Here is a 15082-nt window from a genome sequence, read left to right on the forward strand (position 1 = left end):
GCTGGACGTAGGGTGGGTTCTTTGAACGAATTACTCTCAATGTCACCATGTCTCGATCATGCATCCAAACACCCATGTACGTAAAGACATAAGGAACCTTTTTTTTCAGTCACATTACTTATTGTTTGGACGAGACTATCCACTCCATACTCAGTCCTACTCAGACTACCTTATCAGTAGAGTTAGCGTAGGTCTTGCCTCAGTGACGGATGCGAGGGATGCGCGTAGCGTCGTTAATCACTCGGTGAAGACCAGTAAACCTGAATCGGACAAGAGGGGTTGATCCGACCCGGCCCGATCATGTCTAAAAACAAGCGAGAATTTGCCTCAGATGTAGAACATATATTGCATAACTGGTCTTATTCCAGCCATTAGATAGGATTCATAACAAGGCGTTATGCAATCCGAAATTGACGCCCCAGTATGCTGATTATAATTCAATATTATCGCAAGCAAATTGCCCAATAAGATTTTTTAGCGATGTGAATGTTACTATGGGGAACATGATTAGTTGACCTGCACCATGTGACAACAATTAAATTTACTTAAGAGATGCATGAAAAGTCTCTGGCACACAGTTGCTAAAATATGAAAGCGATTTATCTTGTGTGATCATGTCCTTGTTTCTCTTGACCATTCTGTTTTATGAAGCATTGTTATTTTATGGTTCGCGGGCAAAATGAAACGAATCCTGCTACCCAACCCAACTTTGCCAACATAAACCTATCTTGCCGGGTCGTGATTTCCCGTTTTATCCCACAAGAAAAGGTATTTTTCTTACGATATAATAAATCCTTACTGACCAAGCTTGTTTGGTAAAATTACTGGACATTCAGTGGCCTCCTCTTTTTTTCCGTTTTTGTGGACCTCTACCTCGTTCCGGCCCATCAAAGACCATCAAATCGCAAAGGAACTATGCCTTGGTCAATATCCAGGCCACTTGGCGTCACGCTTGGTCATTAACGCATACTGGTATATATCACATGTTGATTTAGATATAGGTTTCTCCCAGTTTATATACATCGCCTCCTTAATCTTGTACTAGGATCCAGAGGCGGCGGTATCACGGATAGTGGAATATTCCTTATACCTTATTAAAGGAAATTAACGCCTCATTGTTCTTCTGTCACATTTAGCTTTGATTGAAATCGTTGTAATCAGCATATTCAAATTGTAACTACTTTAACGTCTTAGGGTGGCTCGATACAGTTTTTCAGGGTCAATACCTCCCAAGTTTGAGCACCAAACTACGTCGCCATAAACAAAGATTTGGAAAAATGCCACCATTATTGTATTAGATAAAGACGAAAATTTGTTATGATCAGGGTTGTGATGACATCGGAGTTGTCATAGCAACGAAATGACGCCATTACCTATTTTACTTGTAGCAGTATTTCTTGGCACTGGGAGCTGTTCTTCCAAAATCGGGAGCTTTTTTCTCCAACAGCCGCCTCGATGTTTGTGAAGTTTAAGCGAAATCTGTAAGAGTGTTATCGAGATATTTTGGGATGAAGTTTTAATGGTTAGAAATACGGTAAAAATGGACAGTCTTGATGAAACCTTGCAGGACGCTGGGCGCATTCTTTGAACGCATTACTCTCAATTTCGCTATGTCTCGATCATCTGAATCAAAGTCTTGAACGCACATGTGCGTGACTAAGTAGCATGACTGTCAGGCATTAAGAACCTTTTTTTTTGTTGAGTCACATTACATATTATTTGGACCAGCCCATGCTCTCCTTACTCCTCTTCGGACTACCTTATCAGTAGAGTATGTAATTCTTGACTCGGTGACGGATCTGAGGGATGCGAGTAGCGTCGTTAATCAGTCGGTGAAGACCATAAAGACCATATACGTAGGCGTCAGTAAAACCTGGATAGAAGTTGAGGGGTTGACCCGGCCCGATCATATCCGAAAACAAGCGAGAATTTGTCTCAGATGCAGAACATATATTGCATAACCGGTTTTAGTAAAATCCAACTAGTGGTCTATTATCAATGCTGCGTTCTGATTGGTTGAGCTACTACTAGGCTATATGTTATAGCCCACTAAAAGCGAAAAGCGCTGGCTTTTTGGCGGCAAAAAAGGATTAAAGTCTAGCTTTAACAAGCTAAAAGTTTTTTATTCTCGATATTTTTGACCAATTAGTTGGATTTTACTAAAACAATTATTCCTCTCGCCCTCATGGTCTCTGAATCAATAGCCCATTCGGCCTTCGGCCTCATGAGCTATTGACTCAGAGCCCATTCGGGCTCGAGGAATAATTGTTAAATATTCCAGCCATTAGATAGGATTCATAACAAGGCGTTATGCAATCCGAAATTGACGCCTCAGTTTGCTGATCACAATTCAATATTATCGGAGGCAAATTGCCAATAAGATTTTTTAGCGATGTGAATGTTACTATGGTGATATCAGGTGGCTTCAACACGTGACAACAAACAATAGCTTTGAATTCGTTTTCTGATTCCATGACACAATTTAACAAGAAAATAAAGTCTGAGTCGCCATCAATAAATCCGTTCGCACAGAATCGAATAACTAATATTGGAAACAACACATTGATCTTGCCGCATTGAAATCTAGCATACAGACTACAAGGGTTATTGTTTGATTAGGACATTTTTGTTCCTTTTCGAAATTTATAGCAAGTTTACCAGTAGCCTGTGTACAGAGATTTTTTTGTTTAATTTGAGAGAGGATGGCGGCTAGTTTACAAGTCTCTGATGAGTCCTTATTGAAATGAGTTTAGCCTGTGTAGCATGGCGGCTCGTTGTCGGGAGCCCGCCTTTATTTTTTCGCGCGCCCAACCAAAACCGCCATGGCTGCGCATGCGCAGGCTAAATGAGTATGGCCTAAGCTCTCTGGGGGTTGGAAACTTCTTATTCTTCAAAAATTGCCTCCTTCATTACTGCTCTGTTTACAGCGAGTAAAAAGGATCGCGTTAACGGGCTCTTCATCAAACACCAGATGTTACCTTTAGGTTTTCTATTTTTTGGCTCTTTCTGCAACCTCTTGCATAAAGTCAAGAAATGAAATATATTCCAAATTTTCAAAGACATATCAGATATACACTGGTACAGCGGCTTGAGGTGACTGCCGGCTAACTTTTACACTGGACCGGCATTCAAGATTAGAAATACAAATTAAAATCTTCCTTCTCTAATTTTGGAGCCAAACTTGCAAAGTCATACCATCCCACTTCAAACAACTTGAATCATGCAATTTCGAAATCGTTTACATGAGATCATGATTCTCTTGCAGATCTAAAAGACGACCAAAATATCTTGAGCCACCAACTATTGTTCAGCGACTGAACATCTGTAAGTAATATTTCGTTCCTTTTTTATTTTATATCCTCAACATATATAACTGAATATTTTACATATATTTAAGAATATTTTGATACGGAATCGATTATCCATAAGCTGTAGTATTGATGGCTTGTTAAATAATTTGGCTCACGTGCAAGTCTTTCTTTCCTTTGTTTGTTTTTCCCTCACTACCCGCCTAGATAAGCTAACTACTAGCCATTTGAATCTCCTGTAGTGTAAAGTCCTATCTCCAGTGGCCACCTGACTGGCCTAACTTATATCCGATCCTTTTCTTTCAGGCATCAAACCATCACTATGTCTCACGCTAAAAAGACGACTGCGAATTTTGATGAAATTTTAACTTCCATCAGCGCGTTTGGTCGTTGGCAACTATTCCTTTATGTTGCTACCTGTTCACTGGTGATTATCCCTTCCACCTTGCAAGTTATTGGGATTGTATTCTTTTCTGGAACGCCAAGATTTCATTGCGTGACACCTAACGTGACATGTGAGGACAGCAAATGTTGTCCTAATTGCACTGAATACGTCTTTGATGGTCCTTTTACCAGCAGTGTCAGTGAGGTGAGAGGCGGTTTCGTAATAATAATTCAATGATGCATTGATACGTGTCTACTGATGATTAATACCATTGTTTATGATTTATCGTTAAGCGAAAGTCCATTCAATAAGGATACTGGGGAATATGAAGATACAGAATCGTTTACCTTGGACCCCTTCGGTTTTTCATTAAATTTTCAACTGCCTCCTTCACAGGCTTTCCCAAGGCTTAGTAGACGCGCGAGACACGCGAGAGCGTGAAACAAGCGAGGTGTGCGAGAGGGGAATGATAGGAACGAGCGCAGAGCGCAAGCAGGGAATGATGGAAAGGAAAAAGAGAGAAACAGCTACTCGTGTCAGTGGTTAGTTTTCCTTCCCATCACTCCTTATGCCCTCGCATTCCTTTATAATTAATACCCAAATAGTGATCGCGTGCGACTGAGGAAGAAGGAGAATTTTCAAAACTCCCCCCATCAGTGTGGCTGGAATTTCATAGTCCCCCTTCCACCCCATGGAGCGTTAACAAGGCGTTGTGCTATCCGAAATTGACGCCTCAGTATGCTGAAGTAATTCAATATTTATCGGATGCAAATTGCCCAATAAGATTTTTTAGCGATGTGAATGTTACTATGGGGAAATTAAACTGAATAAGGTGCCATACACCATGTGACAGCGAAGAATGGCTTAAGCTGGAATTCGTTTTCTGATTCCATGACACAATTGAAATATTGTCTTGGTCGCCATCATTAAATCCGTGGGCATAGAATAATAAATACTGGAAACAACACATTGATCTTGCTGCATTAAAAATTAGTAAGCAGACTACAAGGCCATTTTTATTCCTTTTCGAAATTTGTAGCAAGCTTACAAGTAGCCTGTGTACAGCGATTTTTTTGAGGGGATAGAGCGGCTGTACACAGGCCAGTTTTCAAGTCTCTGATGGGTTCTTATTTAACTGAGTATGGCCTAATCTCTTGGGGGCAGAGACTTCTTATTCTTCATGAATTGGCTCCACTATTAGTGCTCTTTTTACACCTAGTAGAAAAGATCGTGTTATTCTTCTGCTCCTCAAAAACCAGATTTTACCTTTAAGTGTCCTACGTGCTTACTCCTTCTGCAATCTCATGCATAAAGCAAAGAAATAAAATATATTTCAGCAAATTTTGAAAAGCTCTTTAAGGATATATCAAATATACACTCGTACAGCAGCTCGAGGTCACTGCCTGCTAACTTTTACATTAGACTTTCAAGATTAGAAGTACAAAAATCTTCCTTCTCTAATTTTGGAGTCAAAGCATGGAATGCCATACCATCCCTCTTAAAGTAACTTGAATAATGCAATTTCAAAATCGTTTGCATGGATACAGAATTATTTTACCCGGAAAAAATGCTAGGACTCCCCAATTTTCTATTAAATTTTCAACTGCCTCCTCTACAGGCTTTCCCAAGGCTAAGTAGACGCGCGAGACGCGCCAGAGCGTGAAGCAAGGTGTGCGAAAGGGGAATGATGGGAACAAAAAGAGTGAAACAGCTGCTCGTGTCAGTTGTTAGTTTCCCTTCCCATAATGGTGATAACACGATGGCCACCACAATAATTGCCTCCCAGATAATCACATTATGCGTGTACCTTGAACTGGACTGAAAAACACTATTTTTCAACCAAGAAATGCTAAAAATCAATAGAGGAGATTTGAACTGCGAGTGAACTATTAAACACGAGATCATCACAGTTTTTGGTAGCAGACGTTCTTAGGGGTTCGTCACGCGTTCAGGATTGCGTGAGGAGGCAAAAGAACGTCTGCGTGGGAGGCTTAGTTGTTGGCTTAAGTAACAGTTTCTAATCAAGTGCGGTTGTTTCCTGTTAACAGTGGAATCTTATTTGTGACCGAGCCTTTGCTGGGGCTAATGTGCAGGCGGCCTATTCAGCGGGAATGCTTCTCGGATCGCTGGTGTTTGGAGCAACTTCCGATTTCTTCGGACGAAGATTTTGTATTTACCTATGTGCTGTATTTCTGGTATGTTGACAAAAAAAGGAATCATGAGCGGATTTAAGGGGTATTTCGGAGGGGGGGGGGGGGGGGGGGGAGCGGGCTCGATGGAGCCCCACAGCTAAAACTGTGAACGTCTTAAACTTGCAGATATGAAAAAGCCTAGTGAATAGTGCACTAAGCGAAAATTGGCTAGTCTTTCAGCAAGTAAAAGACTTTTATTTCCCCTTTAGAATACTAAAAACCACATCTCCGAGGGCTAATAATTAATAATATCCCTGGGGAGCATATCCCCGAAACCCTTTTCTCCTCCTTTCAGTGATAATTTCCGAACGTAACACCGTGGTTTCTCTAACAAGATCGAAGCTAATTGTTAGAATACTCTCCTTTGTGCATGTGAGTGCAGGCCCTTCTTCATTTTGAAAGGACTTTTTAATAAGCTTACCTTACGTATTACTTAATTTTGGCACTTCAGGTTTCCGCAAGTTAGTTGCACGCGCAATTTTCTGTAAAAAAAAAACGCCAATAGCCTTACAGTTGCAGATGGGAACGAGGCTAAAGTTTTCCCTGGTTTGCTTTTCTATGCATTTTATTTTGGAATTTTCAGGCCATTTTCAGTCTTGGATCAGCACTCGTCGACTGCCTGTCATTCTTCGCCTTTCTCCGTTTCTTCGCATCTGCCTTCGCCGTCGGATTGTTCGTGGCTCATTACGTATTTGTTCTCGAACTTTTTGGCCCCACCTACAGGACCCGAGCTGACAAAATACAGTCCCTGTTTTGGACTATTGGCGCTGGTCTGATTGCATTACTTGGCTACCTCATTCCGGACTGGAGGACGTTATTGATACTTTGCAGCTTCCCGCCCCTTCTTATCTTCTCTATTTATACGTAAGCTGTATGACATGTACAAATATAAATATACTTATCTACAGCGAGGCCCTTTTAGGGGTGCCCACAATCAGTGAGCACTCACAGAAACTGTGTCGAACCTCCACTAACGACCACTTCTCCACAACAGCCACTTTTTTTGTCCCTGTGGACAAATAATCCATACTTAAACCACAACAGCCATCTTTTTAGAACGTCCACTTTCTTATGTCCCCAAGGTGGCCGTTGTAGAGAGGTTTACATACTAATAAGGAAAATAATACAAAAGCAGGATCCTGACAAAAGAAATGTAATCTGTACGAACTAGGTGAACACGTCAACTAAACATAACAGACGAGCATCGCGTCCAGTTAAAGAGAAGTAGTGTGTTACTGATGTTAGCAAGATGATATAAGCCACACAAATCAACAAAGGATAAGATGATTTTTTTTGCGCGGACTGCTGATCTTAACTTCCGTATTATAGCGTCATATATTTATTAATAGTTGCACCATGACATTTACTTAACCTGTTTAAAAGAGGAGAATTGGATTTGAAGCCTTGCTCTTCAAGTCATGACGAAATGCGACGGAGTCTTTGTATTTGTTCCAACTCATGATATTGGTTTGTGCTGTTATGAATTAGACGTGAGTAGCCCTCTTAAATGGTAGCAGAGCCCCATATAGACTTGTTCCAGTTATGAAATCGTACCTGGAATAAGTGAAGACAATACAATCTTCTTTTCCACAGTACCTTTATTTCAGTCAGGTTAAAGGTATAGTGAAGGTCAAATTTTTGAGTAACCTGTAATTGGCCTATATTACAATACGGTTAAAATATCGTTATTACTCTCTTACTATAAGTACTATAAACAACTGGATTCCTTCCACAGGGTATTTCCTGAATCTGCACGATGGTTAGCTGCTAAAGGTCATCTGGCTCAGGCGCATGCAGTTTTGATGAAGTACGCTAGCAAGACTTCGTTGTCCGTGGACTCAGATTCCATAATGACAAAACTCACAGAATATCACCAGAGTGAGGTAGAATCCAGAGCTGACAGCTCCAGTAGGAGGTCATTCTTGGATCTGATTCGCAGTCCGCGCTTGCGCAAACGAACCGTCATTCTTTGCTTTAACTGGTAAGCTCAAAATTGCATAGTGTCTCTCGTATATCTTGAATCCGTTTCTAAATGTGGGCAGCATTCTCCCTTAAGCTTTATTTTATAATGTCAAAATGGGTGCGAGGGGGGAGCGGGGGGGGGAGGGGGCTACCAAAACTTTAGTGATGATTCCACTGTGGTTCTCTAATCAATAAGGACTATAGGAATAGACTAAGACTGCGAGATTGAGACGTTTAGTACGAGTACAAGTACGATTTTTCAAACCAGATTCGAGGTACTCACATAATAGCTTATCACACACCAACCTTATTCGTTTTATTATGTGCTTATCAACAACAGTAGAAAGTTACATTCAGGGGAGTTCATATACGATTAGTTTGAAGTTCGCTGTCCCGTCGCTATTAACAAAGTGCAATAGTAGGTAAACAAGATATCCATATTCTATCTAAACACCAGTTGTTGTAAATAATACGTATCTGTCTGCATTTCACATAGGCTGGTTATCAGCTTGGTTTATTATGGTTTCTTGCTGTACATAAGCCGCTTGTCTGGCAGTCCCTACTTAAACTTGTTCTTGATGTACCTCTCGGACGTTCCAACCCATCTCATCTGCTGGGTTATTCTTCAAAAGTAAGTTGCTTAATCGCGAAAATAAGTGCGCAAGTCACGAAACTGCTTATATGGCAACCTATCTGCTTGCTCGTTCTCTCATCGATCCATCATGATTCGCCTCTATATCTATCTAAAGTTTCTAAGCTATTTCTTTCGTTTATATTCACATTTTTAATTCCCCCTTAACTACTAGTTTGCTTCCTTGATTTCTCGCTTCCTTAGTCACTTCTTTTCTGTGACCCTTACTCTCCCTTCCTTTTTAATTCTTCCCTTTGTTTTCTCCTTTTCCATTATATATTTCGTTCATTTTTTTCTCGTTTTCTTTTTTTCTTCTAATGGTATTTTTTTTCTGTCTGTTGGTTCATTCATTCTTCAACTAGCCATCTCCCGCTAGTTAAAAAAATTCTTACACCCTTCCATCGTTTAACTGTAAATAATGCTATGATTGTTGCTGAAAAGCCCTTATGGTGAGGAGATGAGGGTAGGTAATACTCTTTTTTTAAAAAAAATGTCAAATTACAAGGGATACGCGCTCAGTAGCCCCAATAACACTCGGCTGGTTTGAATGGAGGGCGTGTTGACACGTAAAAATCGTACTTTAAATTGCTAAAATAATACTAAAATTTCTTATAATACTACTAAAATCATTGCTATTACAAAAAGTCATTTAAAAAGTTAACTACGGTAATCTAATAAGTTTCTTAAATGAAGAGATTGACTCGGCGAGTTTTGCTTCATTCGAGAGATGGTTCCAAAGTATAGCACCGCTGAATTTAAAGCTCTTTTTAGAAACTATCTTTTCGGTTTAAGAAGGTTCAGATTAGTAGCCGTGTTATGTAGATAGAGACAATAAAGTATTTATGTATGCATGTACTGTTCTAATATTATTGCATGAATACAGATTTGGCCGCCGCATTCCCCATTCAGCAATGATGATAGCAGGTGGCTTGACTTGCTTACTGGTCCTGGCTGTTCCCAAAGGTAAATTATAGTTCTTAATTAAACTGTTTAGACTTCTCTAATTTCCCACTAAAGAAACTATAAGGAGAATGGTTTCAAGCTTTCGACGGAACGATTTCTGGGATAATTTTGGTGGACAAGCGTTACTTATGATTGGTTTATGGTTGCTAGAATACCATTGACTAATCATAATTACTTCAATTTAACAGGGATGATTAGGCTGGCTAGCAGATAGCCCAGAGCTAATCGCGGCAAGCCAGACTGTACAGAGATAACTTTCTTATATAGATATAAATTTTGAAAATACAGAAGATATACATTAACATAAAATTTTGTGCAGCTTATGTGCGCATCAACAAACAAACGAAAACAAGTAAAGCAAAATATAATATGCGAAGAGGAAAGCAATAAACTGAACTTAAATTAATTATTCATTATACTAATTACAAATGAATTGCAACCTTAATGTCGAAGGAGAAGAGCATATGAACAATACTGTCAAGAGGAAAGCTATAAACTGAACTAAAAACTAATTGTACGTTTTATTAATTAGCGCATCAACTTCAACATAGGAGTCTTCAGATTCTAGAATTGTGAATAGTTTTTTAAAAGAGTTTTGGGTCAGCTTTTGAGATTAGTAGGTATCTCATTCCAGATTTTAAAGGCCTGTCCGGCTTGAATATTAGGTGCAGATTGTTTTTTGTACAAATGCTCAGATGTTGACGAACGTGTACTATAAGAGTGAACGCGCGCTTGTCTACCTAAACGATACCAGAAATCCCTGCACCCAGAGCTGGTAACCATTCTACCTTGAGTTTCTGAAGTGGGGAATACTCAACACTTTTTCAAATCTACGCTTGGACGATCAAGAGTGTGTTATGGCCAGCGCAAATCACGAGTATGCAAAGACAGTTAGGGAGACTTCTCCGGTTCAGTAATTTTATAACATTTTCTCTAGTCGACTCTAATCGTTTTGTAAACAAATGTTATGACTATGAAGAAAACATATAAGTAGAAGAACTGTAATGTTAAACGGAAATTCTCCTCGAAGGATGTTAATTTGACTAATTTTTTTCCTGCTAATAGATCAGAAGGGCACTATTACTGCTTTAGCTTTTATCGGTCGTTTCATGGCCAGCGGCTCATTTTCAAATATCTACCTGTATTCCAGTGAGTTGTACCCTACAGAACTGAGGTAATTTAAAGTGCGAATTGCCAGTTTGTCGTTTTAATTTTTATTTGAAGGATATATATATATTTATTTATAATCAAGAAATTGACGATGAGTTCATTTTTACTAGAAATCAAGGTATTGGTGTTTGTTCAACAAGTGCTCGTGTGGGATCCATTATCGCTCCCTACATAGTCATGTTGGTAAGGTCATTTTTTGTCTAAAAATAATCCTTTTTATAGAATGCAATGCAGGTGTAAATTTTGGTCCAGCGAAAGCTGCTCGTCTATGTTCTTAATACCGCGTGTGGACACCATCTTTGATTTTATCTCTGAGGAAGACTGGGGAGAGTAGGAAACGCAACCCATAATATAGGGACGTTCTCCTCTCTTCCCCCTCTCCCCGCGCCCCGCTACCCCCGTTGGTTTCCCTCCCACTTTAACTCGCCTTAACTCCTCGACTTTTTAAAAATTCAACAAAGCTATCAAGCGAGTAAAAACAATTGCGCGCCCTACTGAGAAACGTCTTTTTTTGCCAATTGACAAACAGATTCTGCAGTGAAAGCTAAAGCATTTAAATTTTTCAGCTTAATTGTGGCCTAAAATAAACTCAGTAATTTCACTTTGAAACACAGGCGCAGTTACCGGGAATGAGCGCGACTCTTCCCATGGTTATTTTCGGCTGTCTGACGGTAGCCGCTGGTTTGGTAGCCCTGTTTCTTCCCGAGACTCTCTTATGCCAAACATATCAGACCGTGGAGGACATCAATCAGGACAAAGAATTCTACGGTATCATTTGTATGGAAAAACCACGCCCCTGCCCATTACACTGCTTCAGGTATGATTTACTTGTCTCCGGAATATCTCAATAGAAATCAAGGATCAGGTGTTGAGCATGAATTGCAAAACAAGCTATAATTTAATTTAGCGCCATCAACCTTGAGGTTATTTGCGTGACTATATGTAGTTACAGTATTGCAAATTAAAGCTTCCTAAGATAAAGTTAAAATGTATACTAATGATATTACAATGCAATGATTGCAATGGTCAATCAAGTGTCATCAGTATGATTTGATAACAAATTGTAACTTAAATCATTACATATAATGGGACAAATTTCAAAAAATGTGAATTTACAGAAAAATTCTGTGAATTCATCAATTTAATAATTAATTCTGTGCAAGACGGCAGATTAAAATCGCAAAATTTTGTTGGATTTGATTGTAGAATGTTTCCCTTGGAATTGAATACTTTGGACAATGCAAGAGAAAATGAAATTCATCTTCAATTATACCAGAGTTACAAACAGGGGAGAATCTATCGTTGTGGGAAGTTTGATTATATCTTCCAGTTTCAATCATGAGTTTGTGATTACGTATACGAATTTTCACCAAGTCTTTCCTATTGATTTAACTGATGAGCACAAGCTATACACTTAGGACACCTAGAGATACCTGGTGGACGTGTATCGCATCGCGGTGAAACTCTCACGTAATTCCAGAAACAAAATTAAATGATACTGGCCTGGAATAATTCACTAAAATTACGTTCTTTTTTTTAGGTCTAAGGAAGCAGACGAAGCGCAGTCGCCATCTGCTGAAACGCAGCTACTGTGAAAATTTAATACCTTTTTCTCTCTTCTTGGGTTATAGACATGATTGTCAGGTATACATTTAGTAGAGTCAGTTGTAGCAAAGTTTGACTGTAGATTATATGGCAGATAAGTCAGGGTAGAAATAGAGAGAAGTTTGACGTCACGTTACTATGGTAGCAATATTTTGGATCACAACAATGGGAGCTTAATCAACGAGATTGGCAAAAAAGCAGTAGGTTTAGACTGGCAAATCAACAACTCCGCACGTTCCTCTCGCTTTTTTGTACATTTCTTAGCCGTCATTGTACGATTGCGACATGAAATTTCCTAATTACACGCCCCCGCTTTATGAACTAGATGAACACAACAGAAAAATTTACTTCTTCTTTTTCTAAATCTTGATACTGTCCTTTCGGATTCGAGCCCAGAGAATTTCCCCCTTGAACATTTGACAAATTAATTGAACTTGAATAAGGTCGGTGAAGTTTCAAAACAGTGCAAATTTAATTGATTTTTTCGGTTTTGTTGTCATCCAGAAGTTTTGCCACCATGGCAAGTTGACGTAACGACTTCTCCTCTCAATTGAATGACTTTATAAGTTGGTGACAACACCAATCAAACCCTATCATGTCCTCCGGCATGAAAATGACATTTCCAATAATTTGGCCTGTAGATTTAGGATTGTCAGATTTCTTAAATTAAGTCTTAACATGTTTGCGGGTTCAGTGGCTTTAAAAAGTAACTTGTGAAATTAGTTAATACAAATGCTTGCTTATCTTAGGAACTTGAAATCAGTGACGAAAACGAATCGAAAAGACAAGGGCCTTTTGTTCTCTTTATCTAATCTGTGCTATCACTTTTTTTTTCTGTTGGAACTGTAACGTGTATTGGTGGTTTTTGTCCTAAATGGTTGACCTCTTCTCTGACCATTAACAGAATGTCCCCTGCTTCCTTTACTGGCCTACGTCTGCAACAATATATCTTTAAGTCCTCGTCCCAGTCTTCCGCCTTTTCCACGGTCTGGGCCGTAAAACAAAAGTAACAACAACAATATAACAACGTGAGTTGTCGGTTGTATCTTAAAAATTAAATGTTTTACTACCCGCAAATTCCTACTCAGATTGTGCTAACTTAGGTTGGTAGTAAGGAAACCCTGATGAAGTAAGGGCCGACAAGGTCCTACGTACGAAACAATGGTGCCGGTTAGCAATGGATCTAGCCAGCAAGTTTTTTTTGTAAGCAAACAGTAAAAAAAGCAAGGCTGACGGTCAGCTATGAGATCATTACATTACAATTATAGTTTATGTAGTACATGACTGAATGTTCAATTAGATGTATATTTAGCTATTACTTTGATATGGCATTAATCTGGAGGATATAAAAAGTCTTTTTAGAGGTTGGTGGGGAAGATTAGATGGTTCAAGATTTGATAAGATACAGTGCGTCTTTGCTCTTTAAGATCTGCAGGAGAATCTCATGCAATCATTTTCCTGAAACTTGTAGTATTTTAAAAGCTGTTTTAAGTGGATTGCTATGGCTCTAAAATTAGAGAACGAAGTTTTTTTCAGTTCTAATAACGTATTGTAAAACGGTACCGTTGGCGGCTGACCTCGTTCTGTACGAGTGTATCAGTCCGTTATATTATTTAAATTTTGACTTTATACGCAAGGTGCATATTGATTCAACATATAGGTGACATTGGAAACTCAGTACCTGGTGCTTTTTTGATGAAGGGAAATATAGCGTGACCTTTTTCTCCTCGGTAAAAAAATACTTTAACTGAAGCGCTTTTTTGAAGAATAAGAATTTTGTCTAGTTGTGAAGCACGTTTTGAGGCCTGTTGCCGAAAGCCGGCTTAGGTTATAATTTTAAAGTTAAGGATAACTCAGGCCCGGTACAAACGTCGAATTTCACATGTGCCGAACTTAACGCGAGAGTTAAATGCATGTGAAGTGGGACGTTTGCCGTATCTACGACTGAAACAGTCGAAGATTCGACTTAGGTTCGACTTTTAATTCAAACGTCGCATTTCACATGTGCCGATCTTAATGCATGAATTTTAGTAACTTAGTGAATTTTACTTTTTTTCGGTTTAGGTTCAGCACATGTAAAGTTCGACCGTCTGAATCGACAGTTGAACTTAAATTCGACGTTTGAATGAAATGCCGTATTTAACTATTTTAGTCGACTAAAATAGGAATATAAAATTAAGTTCTGCACACGTGAAATTCGACGTTTCGACAGGGCCTCAGATATTGGTTGACTAAAGATTGATCTGGACTACAAAAAATAATGTCAATTAAAGTGGCTGAGTTGTGTACTCAGCCACTTGGCTTGTCAAACGTAGGAGTCCTGAAGATGACAGCTTTTTTTAGAGACAGAAGGAGCTCGTGGCTAGCCTGCGTAGCGCTAGCGTTTCCGTGTGGACCCGTGTGCTTTCGGAGCGAAGAACGAGGAATTAACGAGAGTCCATGACCGCGCGAAAAATAGGGCGAGTAATTGCTTCGAAACCACACAGAAACGCTTGCTACGCAGACTACTCGTGGCTGAACGGAGACTTCTTCGTCAATATCAAAATCACCTATTTCTAGGAACCTGGTTTAGGCTTTGGTTACAATTTTCTCGCAGCAGTCATCAAGATAATTTTGAAAACTTTTGGGAAGTTGTGTTGCCTGTGTAGACTCCACAAATTAGATATGTAGAGTTGTTTGACAGACCGAGACGGTTATCTATCCACACTGCTTGGAATGCTTCACTATCATTCACTATCGTCTCAAGTTAGTTTACTCCTCGACTATTGTTTTCCATCTTTGTTTTCAGTGACTGAACGGTTTAAGCAGCTCGAAAATTTTGTGCGTGATTTCTGAAGCATCTTCACGCGGCTTTACGCGTCTTCTG

The 15082-nt window shown here is 39.3% G+C and overlaps 1 protein-coding gene across 1 annotated transcript; it reads left to right on the top strand.

Annotated features, from left to right (window-relative positions):
• The first annotated feature begins 3265 nt into the window (after nucleotides 1-3265).
• On the top strand, nucleotides 3266-14526 carry LOC140952791 (organic cation transporter protein-like). The gene is made up of 11 exons (XM_073402239.1): nucleotides 3266-3324; nucleotides 3615-3897; nucleotides 5742-5888; nucleotides 6469-6749; nucleotides 7621-7866; nucleotides 8344-8478; nucleotides 9362-9441; nucleotides 10507-10615; nucleotides 10722-10794; nucleotides 11226-11428; nucleotides 12152-14526. The coding sequence occupies exons 2-11, from the start codon at nucleotides 3631-3633 to the stop codon at nucleotides 12204-12206; spliced, it is 1596 nt and encodes a 531-aa protein (XP_073258340.1). The 5' UTR covers nucleotides 3266-3324; nucleotides 3615-3630; the 3' UTR covers nucleotides 12207-14526.
• The last annotated feature ends 556 nt before the right edge of the window (nucleotides 14527-15082 follow it).

Source organism: Porites lutea, chromosome 11 (assembly GCF_958299795.1).
Source record: "Porites lutea chromosome 11, jaPorLute2.1, whole genome shotgun sequence".
NCBI lineage: Eukaryota > Metazoa > Cnidaria > Anthozoa > Scleractinia > Poritidae > Porites > Porites lutea.